General features: G+C 35.3%; 1 protein-coding gene across 1 annotated transcript in view; it reads right to left on the reverse strand.

The window, feature by feature from the left end:
* LOC150098638 (RNA demethylase ALKBH7, mitochondrial) overlaps positions 1-13,293 on the reverse strand; it is a 37,638-nt gene continuing 24,345 nt past the window's right edge. Inside the window, exons 3-4 of the mRNA XM_090405445.1 lie at positions 5,604-5,728; positions 1-247 (exon numbers count right to left, since the gene is read on the reverse strand). Coding sequence (XP_090261571.1) covers positions 112-247; positions 5,604-5,728 — 261 coding nt within the window. The 3' untranslated portion in view covers positions 1-111. The remainder of the gene's footprint in view (positions 248-5,603; positions 5,729-13,293) is intronic.

Raw genomic sequence — 13,293 nt, forward strand, 5'->3', positions numbered from 1 at the left:
TAACTGATACTTATTTTTATTTCAGAAATAATAAATAAAGTAACATTCCAATATATTTTGAACAACTCTAACAAATACAAAATTCTCTCACTGTAAACAAACATTACAACTTTAAGAAGCTTCTTCATCTTGTGGCTCATTTCGGCAAATCACAGACATTCTACGATCACGTGCAACTAGATTTCCTTTAAAAAAAGAGTTGTTTTCATCTAGAATTTCATGTGTATAATCATATCGAGCAACATCCCTATAAAATGGGAAAACAAAAAAAAAAAAGTGATGCAATTGGCATATGCTATAGTATGAAATATTCCAAATTATTAATTCACTTACAAGTATGTGACAATATATTCACTTTCAACTGTGGATTGTAAAGTAACATTTATTAAATGCTAAATATATATTTGGAGTGACTAAAGGTAAAAGTCAGACAACATAACTGAAAGGAAAACTATAGATACTGTCTGTAAGTATTGAAGTAAACTTACTATGGTTTCTGACCAGATGTTTAATACTTACCAGGATCCTCTAAACAAATGAGGACAGGATTACTGTTTGGGACTTAGCTAATAAAACTATATTTTGTACAGTTTTATCATGATGCAACCTATTAAAATATCACCCAGGCTGAGCCAAGGGACTGGATGGCCATTTAAATTCAGCTACTGGAATAATATTAACAGAACTGAAGATTTATTGACATATCACGTCAATAAATTGACGTGATATGTCAATAAACACTATTGACATATCAAGCACTGACAGAAAAGAGATGGGACTATTAAAGGAATTACAGAAAATCATGTTTCTGAGGATTATATTAAATAACAAGATGAATGATTTAAGTGAAATTAATTATTTGATATTAAATTCATCCATTTTGCCATTTTATGTAATTATATCTACTAAGTTCCTATTTTAAAACAGTTATTGAAGATAACTGAAGACTATTATAATCACCAGTCTCATAATTCCACATATGTTCATATAATGTAATCTTTAGTGAGTTTCTTTAGTCATGTGTTTTCCAAAATTTCTTTTAATAATGCCATTCATTCTACTGTAAATCTGTAGTCTTGCTTCCAATTGCGAATCAGTATTATATTGCGAAATTATATTTCCTAGGTAACTGAATTCTATAACTTGTTCTATTATTTTATTGCTAAGCATAATTTTGACTTTTTGAATGGTGTTTCCACACATTGCCAAAGCTTTTGTTTGTTTCAGAGATTTTTATTTTATATTTTTTTGATATTTCATTTAGATGGTTAGTTGCAATTTTGAAGTTTATCTTCTGAATTTGAAATTAGTACTTGATCATCTGCAGAAAGTATTGTATTTAGCTATATTATTTGTTAGTTTAATTCCATCTTTTAGGATTCTGTTTATGTAAATGTTGAATAGAATTGGGGATAAGCCACAGCCTTGTCTTACTCCTTTATTTATAGTTATAGGTTCTGATGGTGTTCCATCTGCAAATTTGATGCAGATTTTGGTTTCTCTATATAGACTTTTTATTGCTTTAATTGAGGAGATATATATTGTCTTGTAATATTTTCCAGAATAGATTTCTGTTCAAATTATCACACACGTTTTCAATAAATAGAAGGAAAGTGGGCAAGTTAAATTCTATTCTTTTTTCGATGATTTGTTGCATTGTGAAAGAGGCATCTGTACATCCTCTTCTAAAACCACACTGTTCTTCTTCTAAATAATTTTCTGTATTTAATTAGTCTGTTCTTTAATATATATATATGCATATAGTTTAGATGCTGTTATTAAGAGAGTAATGCCTCTGTAATTTCCACATTTGTCCTTGGGACCTTTTTTGTGAATATTGATGACTACTCCAGTTTCCCCATTCTTTTGGGGTTCTGCATATTTAAAGAGCTCAACACATATTCCATCCTGGCCAAGGCTGTTTCTATTTCTTGATTTTTTAAATTCCTTTTCTAATTCTTCCATTACTATTTCTTCTGTACTTTCCTGTATATTGATATTTTCAGTTTTGTGAGTTTAGTCATTGTTTTCTATTTCTTGTTTTTCATTCCACAATATTTTATAATGTTCTATCTAATCCTCTTTGGAAATTAGATTATTTCTTAATTGGTGATTTTCTGTTGTTTGTAAATTTTAAAACCTGTTCTTTGTGGTCCAGTGATATCCTGCTCTAATGAGTTAACATATTTACTCCAATCTTCTCTGTGTATACTTCTAGAAAGCTTTCTGAATCCAGCCTGTAGTTTTTTATATTGTATATAGTCAGAAATGTTTTTATTCTGCAGATATATTTTAAAAGCCTGTTTTTTCCTTTCAATTAATTCCTTTAAGTCATCATTCCAAGTTCATAGCCATTTTTTTATTTTTCCTTGATTTGTAACCTAAATCCAGTCAGTTTCAATATTGTTTGTGATTGGTTTTATTTTATCTCTTATTCTGCTTTTATATAAGTTTCTAACACTCTCCTGTTCTAGGAGGTGACTTTTGAATTGTTTATTAGATGTTGATTCTTTATCTTTTTTCTTTTGAAGTATGTGGTTCTTTTTATGAATTCCAATCTGCTTTCAACTAACATGTGATCACTATCAATTTCACTTCCTCTAAAAAGCCTTGTATTCTTGATATTATTATTTAGTTTGTTGCTAATAATAATGTAATCTATTACTGATTTTAGTTCCTCTTGCTTCCCATGTGTACTTATGTATATTTTTATGCCTGAAGAAAGTATTGCTGATTTTTAGATTGTTAAATATCCTTAAGTACAGATCTTTGTTATATTCCCATGATTTCTCAACTATTTCTCGTGAAGTGAAAATCTGATCCTGACAACCTCTATTTGGCCTGAATCCAGATTATTCTTCATCAAGCTTCCCTTCCAAAATCCTTCTGAATCATTTCTCAAGTATACTTGCATAAATCTTAGTAGGAACACTCAGTAGGGAAATACCTCTATAATTCTCACATTCAGTTTTATTTCCCTTTTTATATGCGGGTACCATGAGAGTTCTACTCCAATCAGCTGGAATTTGGCCTTCTGAACTATGCAGTGCAGCCACTGTAAGACTTTTATAACTCCATGCTTGAGCATTTCTTGTGCTACCATTTCATAATATTTCTACAACTTTCCATCTAGAATGCTTTTTATTACTACCACAATGTGACAAAAAAGAAAGAAAGCTTTCTGACTTCAGCCTGTAGTTTCTTATATTGTATATAAGAAACAAAATGATGACAAAATCTGATTTTGTTCAAGATATTCTTCATTTTTGTGAACATCCAAGAGTTGCAAGGGAGTCTGGCAAATAGGGGAATGGCCTGGTTTTGAGATTCATTTTCAGTCAGAAAGTCACAAAAAAAAAGCTATTGCATCTGCAACGAATCCCTGGAAGTGTCACACAATAATAATAATGTGCAGAGAGTCATTGTTATTATGGATAATCCAACTGTTTAGCCAAAGTTCAGGTCTCTTTTTTAGAACAGCTTCACATAGCTTTGCCAGTACTTCTAAATAATAATTTTCGTTAACTGTTTGTCCTTGTTTAAGAATTTGAATTTGTTCTTACAATTGAATGAAAAAACAAAACAAACAAAAAAAAAAACTGCATTATCTTGATCTGAAATTGTTCTTCAATGCATCCTTTTTTTTTTCTTTCCCCAGCATCCTGCTGAAAGCACAAAGTTTCATCAGCAGTAATAACTCTATTAAAAACAGCCAAATGTGAAGAAACATCAGAACAAACATGAGACTGCTGCTCCTTTTAATCTTTTCTCATGCAACCACCTCTGCAGAAATTATTCTTATTCCCAAATTGTTCATCAAAATTTCTTCCCTGCTACTCTGTATAACTGTGATTCTTCTGCCATTAACCACTTACTTTATCATCTTGGACAAAATTAATTGCCATACTTTTTCCACGTTTTCACCCAGTTCTTTCCATTCTCACATCTTTCGATCTCTATTTAAACCTGTTTTACCACTCACCATAAATTCCTTGAATGTCTAGAGTTTCACTTGAGCAATTGCTTAACTTTGCAAATAACTCAATTTTAATGCAACATTCTAAATTCTTCATTCATTTTTCAGCTAAAAACAACAAACATGCATGCATGCATGTGCAAACTATCACAGCTTGTCAACTTCTGGATTGATTAAAATGAAAAGCCAAACAGCTAGTTTTCTGGCAACTTAATAGAAATTCATTTTAATTACAAAATATAAACACACCTTTATGGCATTTGTATAGCGAAGGTATGTAAGTTCTTTTCACTAAGCTTTGATATCTTCCAGGTCTACTTACTCACTGATGAGACCTCAAAAAAGGTTGAAACTGGTCTGGGTAGTGACCTCTCCTCATAATGTAATGACAGTATTACATCTCCTAGGAGCTGTGTTTTACATTATGAGAGAATATCAAGAATAGTGAGGGAGCTTGCCCCATCTTTGCTTCGAATTGCCTTCGCTGATAGTTTTTCGGCATTGAAACTCGTATAGATCGTAGTTCTCGATCTTGAGTTTCATTCACTGGCTATATAACAACATAGGATTTTTATCCGCTTAATTTCTGGATTGATTGTTTTGATATGACTCAATATGACCATGTGCCTGACTAGCCATATGCACAACAGTGTGAGGCCATTTCAGGAATTTAAGTTTATACCTCATAGATTATACTTCTTAGGAAATACATAAGAAAACCTGTAACAAAAGATAGCAACAGAAGGAATGAATGAAGAGAAATTTCTTCTGTGGGTTTGGAATTGAACTGTGACAAGTGTTGAAATGCTGATGTCCTAAATGTGTCAAATTTCTTAAAATGTTAAGACATTTTGAAAGATTTAGAAGAGAGTGGGAAATTATTGATGCTCCATGGAAACAGTTGCAGAAAATGTATACAGCACAATGTTTGTGTAAAAGAGAATGAATCACTAAGAGAGAGGGGTCATTTATTTAACTGTTTCTCTTCTGCTCTAAGTCAAATACAGAATTTAACCGTTATTTTAGGGAACTCTTAGGGGATACTACCCCAATTTGTGAATTATATATAGTTAACAGCTGTTCTCTGCTTGACTTGCCATACATGCAACAATACAAGACCATTCTGGGAATTTAATTGTCACACCTCATGCGAATGTGTGTGTGTGTGTGTGTGTGTGTGTGTGTGTGTGTGTGTGTGTGTGTGTGTGTGTGTGTGTGTGTGTGTGTTCTTCTGAAGTAGGCCAACTGGCTGAGAAACATATGCCTCATGCGAATGTGTGTGTGTGTGTGTGTGTGTGTGTGTGTGTGTGTGTGTGTGTGTGTGTGTGTGTGTGTGTGTGTGTGTGTGTGTGTGTTCTTCTGAAGTAGGCCAACTGGCTGAGAAACATATGCAATTGACACAGACATAGTGGACTATACAAACAAGACCAGCTCCATCAAATAGGTTTATGCAAAAGCAAGTTATTTGACCATGTTATAGAACATACATACTAGAAGACAGTTAAGTTTTTTTTTTTTTTTTTTTTTTTTTTTGTAACAATCTTTAAAAAGTTTGTAATGCTGAAAGAGACTTCTGGTAAAGTGTGAATGAAATGTATGAATATAATTCAGTTAAAAAATGACCTACCTCATGATATATAAAGATTTTCTTTGTAGCAGTATATCTGCAAACAGCTCTTTTTTATCTTTATGTACCAACCTCATAACACATGATGACAGTAAAGAGAGTCCAGCTATTGTATTACCACAGAACTGCAAAATCCAGATATTAATAATGTAATCAATTATTACTAAGCTATAAAACTAACTTATAGGCAAAAAAAAAAAATTAACTATTATTATTATTATTATTCCGGGCAACTCCAAGGAGTCGACAGACTCATCAAGGGAGGCCTTACCATCATGTCAAGAACAACTATTCGACATTTACACAGTATCTATCATACCTCGCCTTGAACTCATTCACAGTTATAGCACCCACAACAGACTCTGGCAGCTTATTCCACTCATTCACCACTCTCCAAGTAAAAAACCTAGCTCTAACACCCCTGCTAACCACAATCCTGCCCAGCTTCCATGTATGGCCCCTTGTTCTCCCACCACCAATCCTATTCTCAAAAATATCTTCTGGATTAATCTTATAGAAACCCTTCAGTAATTTAAATGTCTCAATCATATCACCCCTTTTCCGCCTATCAACCAATTTTTGCAACCCACAAATCTTCAACCTGTTCTCATAAGGTTCATTCCATAGACCTGCTATCATCTTGGTCACTCGTCTCTGGATCCTCTCCACCTCCTCCGCATCAAGAAGAAACCCTGGCGCCCATATCTAGGCACAGTAGTTTAGATGGGGTCTTATCAAGGCTCTAACTAAATTACTGCTGCTAATCTTTTCATCCCAAAATGCATAACCATACACACTGCCACATTAAATTGACATCCGTTTTCTTTAGTGCAGTCCTCCAAACTATCCAAATCACCTTGCAAAATTTTGTCATCCTGTGCACTCACTATTGCTCTACCCAACTTTGCATCATCAGCAAACAAATGAACACTTCCTCTCAGATCCTTTCCTCTATCATTAATGAACAAATTAAACAGCAGTGGCCCAAGAACAGAACCCTGTGGCACACCACTAGTCACAAGCCGTCTTTTGGACTCTACTCCTGAATAAACCACTCTCTGATATCTCTCCATCAGCCGCTCTCCTATCCATCTCACGAACTCTTTATCCATCCCCATATGCTGCAGTTTACTGATTAGAGTTCCATGTGATATCCTGTCAAAGGCCTTAGCAAGGTCCAGTAGAATCACTGTAAGCCCATTACCCTTATCCAGTTCAACCATCACTGTGTTATAAAACGTGAGCAAGTTACTGAGGCATGATCTAACCTTCATAAAACCATGCTGTCCCCCATACAGTATCCCATTTTCATCTATCCAATAATGTATTCTTCTCTTGACTAATTTCTCCAAGACCTTGACAACGATTCCTGATATGCTAATCGGCCAATAATTTACAACAGCAGTCTTGGAATCTCCTTTATGCAGTGGAACTATTTTCCCCCCTCTTTCCACCCCCCCCCCCGGGACTAAACCAGACCCGAGACTCAAATTAAACAAAATGGTCAAGGGTGCTGACAATTCCTTAGCCGCTTCACGTACGACACGAGCTGGTATACCATCCAATCCCACAGATGTATTGATATTGAGGTTTCGTAATAGACTACTCACCTCCACTTCATTCACCACAATTCCCGTATAATCTATTGGTTCATTCATTTCTGCAATGTCACCACCTGGATGATATTCTCTTGCAAAGTGCTCGCTCAGTAATTCAACTATATCAACTGATTCGTTTACCTCCCTACCATCAGCATTCTTTAAAATCATTCTGCCATATACATTTTTTCCTTTACTTGCAACATATCAAAAAAACTGTTTGGGATTCTCTTTAGCCTGCATGGCTAATGTTCTTTCATAATCCATTTTTGCCTTTCTTACCACGCTCGTTACCCTTCTAGACTGAGCTTTATACTGTTCATGTGCCTGCCGGTCACCTTTCTCCTTAAATTCCCTCCATAGTAGTTTCTTTTTTTTGCAGCTCAAGCTTAATGGTGTTATTCATCCATTTAACCCCTACTTGATTTATTACTTGAACTCTAGGTATACAGTTAGCCATTGCCTCATGCAAACACTTCCTAACTGCCTCCCATGCACTATCAACATCCAACCCTTGCAGTTTTACATGCCATGGCACTGAACCAATCAAACTCCTAAGCTTGTCATACTTACCAGCCCGATAATTCCACATGTACCCCTGTCTTAATTGTACATTCCACACCTTTAGTCACCTCCCAAATCAAGACCCTATGATCACTCTCACCAATTGGTGGCAACATGGTCATATTCATTACAGCCAAATTCTCAGATGCAATTACTATGTCAAACACTCTCTGACCCCTAGTATTTTCCATTACATGCTGTTGCAGATAATTATCCCTTAATAACCGCTTAAATTCCAATTCTTTCCTCCCATGTGTCCGCTCCTCCTTCCAATCAATGTTACCATAGTTGAAATCTCCCATAATAATTACCCTCCTTCCACTCATTTCTTCTATTTGCTTATGCATACTATCTCCACCATCTATTCCATCACCTGATCTGTAGCAGCACCCAACTGTATATTTTGTTCTGCTAGTTTCAATCTCACACCAAATAGCCTCAAATGTGCTCTTTTCTCTATCCTGCAGTTCCACTTGTATTCTCTTTGGCTGTAGCTCATCAGCTATCATCAATAACACTCTCCCCCCCCCCATTTTATTCTCCCTGTAACTCCTGAACACACCATACCCCTCATTCAATCCCACTAGCTATATCATCTTCTGTCAGCCATGTTTCACTAATGCCAATAACCTGTGGCCTGGAAGTGCCAACCAAGGCCAAAAATTCTTCCTTCTTGTTCCTAATACTTCTGGCATTATTACACATGAATTGCAGAAGCTGATTTGTCCCATTCCTATTTTGATGCCTTATACTAACTATCCCATTCTGATTCATGGTCTTTCCTACTCGCTTGGGCATATTATACACATTCACATACTCAACTGCCTCCCTAAAATCTGCATATCTACTTCCCCTCCCCCTTAATAACTCTAGTTTCCCTGATTCTGCACATTCACTTCCACCACATTCAACAACACCTTTTCAAGTCTCCGTACACCAAATCCATTCAAATGTAAACCATCCATTTTATATAAATCTTTTTGCCCATCGAACTCGCTCCACACATCCACAAATTCCACACCACTCGTCCTGCATAATTCACACATAAAGTCATTAGCAATTATGGCCCTCCTTCTATACTCTTCACTGTCATACCGTGGCAACAGACTCACCATCCTAACTCTCTCACTCTTCTCGTTTGCTTCCTCAAGCAATTCCTTTACATCCTCACTCATAGCCATTTTGTCTCCTTTCAAATCATTTGTATCTGCTACCACTATCAATTCTTTCATCCGCTGCTTTTGCATTCTAATTGACTCGCTTACATCCTTAACATTCGCACCAGGTTGGTACGATTTTGTTAAACTCTCAACTAACACACCTCTTACTAAGGAATCTCCATACAACACTCACTCTTTCATTTTGTTTACGCTCACTATCATACTCTTATTTTTTCTATCATATGTTTGTCGTTTATTAGTCGGTATGCTTGGTAAACATTTTTGCCAACGCTCCAGCTGCCGATTTACTCTGTGTATCACTCCACGTAACCAAGCGATCTCACTCATTGCATCAGTCTCATCATATTTATTCTCTGATAATTCATTCATTCGTTCTGTATGTTTACCTTCATTCTCACTTTCAACGCCACTCTCACAGCTATCAGGCACTACCTCGCGAACATCACTATTCGTACCTCACACATCACTGTTATCTAGATTCTCACTTTCAACAACGATATCACTCACACGACCTGAAACACTCTTTAAACTATAAACAGATGGTTGATATAAAAAAATACTACAAATAGTGAAGTTCGAAGTATTTTGCAGTGAAGTTTCAAAATGTTCGGAACCATTTTCTCACATCTAATCAGAAGCACTAGAGAAAATGCATACATTGCTCCATAAATTAAATTAAAAGCAAATCTTCATTACCAGAAGCATTAATATTTTAAAAACAAAAATTGCTTACAAGATAAAGCTAGGAATTGGAAGAAGTCATAAAAATAACCTGTAAGGAATGTGGCAAACCAACTAGGCATTTCATCCCAACATCCAATCCTCAAATTCTAAAATGTTATCCTGTTACTAGGTATCCATTTGAATGATGAAAGAACAAGGATGGACTAGTAATTTGGGAAACTAAATAAATTGCATTCCATGGGTGCTGTCTGGTATATAAATGCTTGACAGGAACCAAGACAAACAGTGAAATATAAGCTACTGGAACAGCCTCAGTATTAGTAGAACTAAAGATAGGCACCATAAATCAAAGAAATGTCATCATCGTCATTAAGTTTCTGACATGTATCCTTATTTGGGGGGGGGGACAGGATAACATGATAGCACTACCTGAAGAGTTCCATCACTAATTTTCAATCAACAATTTTCTTCCAAATTATTTTTTTATCTGTCAAGACTCCAACATTATCAGATCTTATATTTCTATCTTCTAAGGCACCTTTTACCATATCAATCCACCCATATTTTGGTCTTCTTCTGGGTCTTTTTCCTGGCAGAGAACACTTGTTTTGCTAATCTTTCCTCTCCCATTCTGTTTACATGACCATACCATCTGAGATTAGCTCTGCTAATGCATTCCTGGATGCTGACAATGTCAAGTTCTTTTCTAATATCCTCATTTTTAATATGATATTGCTATTGATGCCATCTGTTCGTTCCCCCAATCTTTCTCAGAACAAGCATATCTGTAGTTTCCAGTCTTTGGTCAAGTGTTTTATTTCTAACCCAACTCTCAGATCCATAAGTTAAAATGGGTTTGTACACTATCTTGTATACAACTATATAAACTGAATAAATTTATATGGAGTAAGAGAGGAATTTGACTAATTCCTCTCTTACTCCACATAAATTTATTCAGTTGATATCCTATCATACTGGCTTTGCTAATTTTGTTGTCTATTTCCATATTTAATTTGCTGTCTTCATTAAAAATTGTGTCTATGTAGCTGAAATGTTTTACTCATTTTCATTCAAGATACAGTTGATATTTTCAATGTTTCTGCCTATTTGCATTGCTCTGTCTTCTTATTGCTGATTTTCATACCGAATTGATTACAACAGTTATTCAATTTAGCCAGGGAATCTTGCAGACTATTTGTACTGGATTTATTTAGAAGTATAATATCATCTGCATTGTTAAATTGTGATTAATAAAGTTCTTAAGAGAATTTATTTCTTTCATAATTTAACAAGCAATGACCCTATAAAAGAAAATTGCTTGCATCAAAGTGTAAATTATATATGTGAACAAAGTTAGGATATTTTAAGCAAAGAGAAAATATTTGTGAAAATGTATAAGAAAAGATTGTTATCCCATTATATAAACAGAATACTTAGGCTAGTTGAATTGGCTGTGAATTTTCTAGGAAAAGAATGTTAATATATAAATTGAAATAGTATAATATTCCTAAAATTTAGGTAGACAAAGCATGGCTAAATGACTCACATTTTGTTAGCGAGAATTAGGGCTTAATCCAAAGCCAAAGCACAGGATTAAAAGAAGTTGCCGCAAGCATATCGTGTGCACATGGCACACGATGAATAAGCAAAAAAGGGAAGAAAACCACCGCCAAAAGACACCACGTTGAGCGATGTCTATGCGTTGGGGGGAGGAAGAAGGTTACGGGAGGTGCCGATAGAGTGAGGTGATAATAGGGTTAGGAACCTCCCCACACAGAAAGCCTTTTTAGTTCTATTCTTCGATGTGTGGACTTCACGGGTGTAGGTACAGTTCCAGAATGGGAGGGGAATCTCTACCCCGATTCCCGGCAGAAGAGAACAGAAAGTGCTACACATAGGAAAGGTTATGTATTGTGAACCAGAGGAGAATAACATTATTCCCGAAATGTCAAGGAAGTCTGCAGAAAAGCTCAGAGTCTATGTAGAATGCTTCATGTTGAAGGAACTACTTTACCCCAAGTATCTCCCTGGAAAAAAGGCATCACCTACTGGAAACGAGTAGGCCTATACATGATTGAGAAATCCCAGATACTTTCCCCAGCAAGAAGAAATCATTTTGAGGATCCAGGGACGAATAAGGAAAGGAACAAGTGCAGAAACCCACTGTAAACTGGTATCGTGAAATTTTCTTGTTAATTAATGTGAATGAATGATATGTAATTCAAGATCTGAGGACTTAAACAGAGATAGAATAGGACTGTAGCATATTATAAACTGTGAAAGGAAATGAGTGTAAATTTAAGAGTGTTACACACTAAGGATGTGTGTCTATAAGGTGCTAATGCATGTTAACTAGATTTTATTAGAGAGGAATTTGAAGAATTTATATGCGATATAGTTTGGAGCAGCACAATTGTCAATCCTATATGAGTTAGGTGACTTAATACTCGCATTTGCTGATAATATTTGCACAATATTTTGTAGTATTGAATTGAATTTTACCAAATTTCCATGCACTGTATAAATGTTAGTATGTTGAATAAACCTTTTGTTTAAAACTAAGAACTTTTATTATTAGAAAGACCATAAGATTTAATGATTAAAAATACAAAGAGCCAACAGGTTTCACTAGCCACTGTCTGGCATTTTCAAGGCTGTACTGGTGTGAAAACAAATGCATCAAGTTACGTGAAAACATACACTTTAGTAACTCCTAGGCCATTACTTTGATAATTCGTGTTTGATGGCGTGCATGCGTTCGAATGCTTCAGTCAGAATCCGGTACATGACCACATGTTGTGTAGTTTTTTGCATATTGTAGTTCTGTTAAGCTGAGAGAATTGATGAGATATTTCCATATGTCTTTAAGAATAGCACCTTGATTTCTATTTAAATTATTGCCTGTGCATAGCAACCACTGCTGCTTCTTTCAAAGTTCTGTGTCTGTAGTCATTCTCGATATAAGGCATAGAACTGTTTTTCCAATCTATAACGTGATTTGATGTTGAGAAATGATGAGCTAAACCAGATGTGATGATTCTATTGTGATTGACATCCCCCACATGTTCCTTTTGTATTATTTCAAAACTTCTAGAGGTCTGTCCACTCTAAGAAAGGCCACACGTGCATGGAATTTCATATACTCCAGAAAATTTGAAGAAAGGTACCTCATCTTTGGGTGATCTTAAGACTTGTCTGATCATGGTAGTTGGTTTAAAAAACTACTCTGATGTTATGAGCTTTTAACATTCTTGCCAATTTTGTGGATACTGAATTAATATATGGAATGACAGCTGTGGACACATATTGGGACTCCGTTCCACGTTGTTGGAGGTTGTCTTTAAAAAACAATTAATTTAAAATGTTAGAAGGGTATCCATTCAGAGATAGATTGTTAGCTATTTGTGACAGCTATTTCCTGGAGTATATGAAATTCCATGCACGTGTGGCCTTTCTTACATTGGACAGACCTCTAGAAGACAGAAGGAACATGTGGGGGATGTCAATCACAATAGAATCATCACATCTGGTTTAGTTCATCATTTCTCAACATCAAATTACATTATAGATTGGAAAAACAGTTCTATGCCTTACATCGAGAATGACTAGAGACACAGAACTTTGAAAGAAGCAGCAGTGGTGCTATGCACAGGCAATAATTTA

This window comes from Typopeltis vanoorti, chromosome 15 (assembly GCF_054136105.1).
Source record: "Typopeltis vanoorti isolate ZY-2024b chromosome 15, IOZ_Tvanoo_1.0, whole genome shotgun sequence".
In the NCBI taxonomy this organism is placed as follows: Eukaryota; Metazoa; Arthropoda; class Arachnida; order Uropygi; family Thelyphonidae; genus Typopeltis; species Typopeltis vanoorti.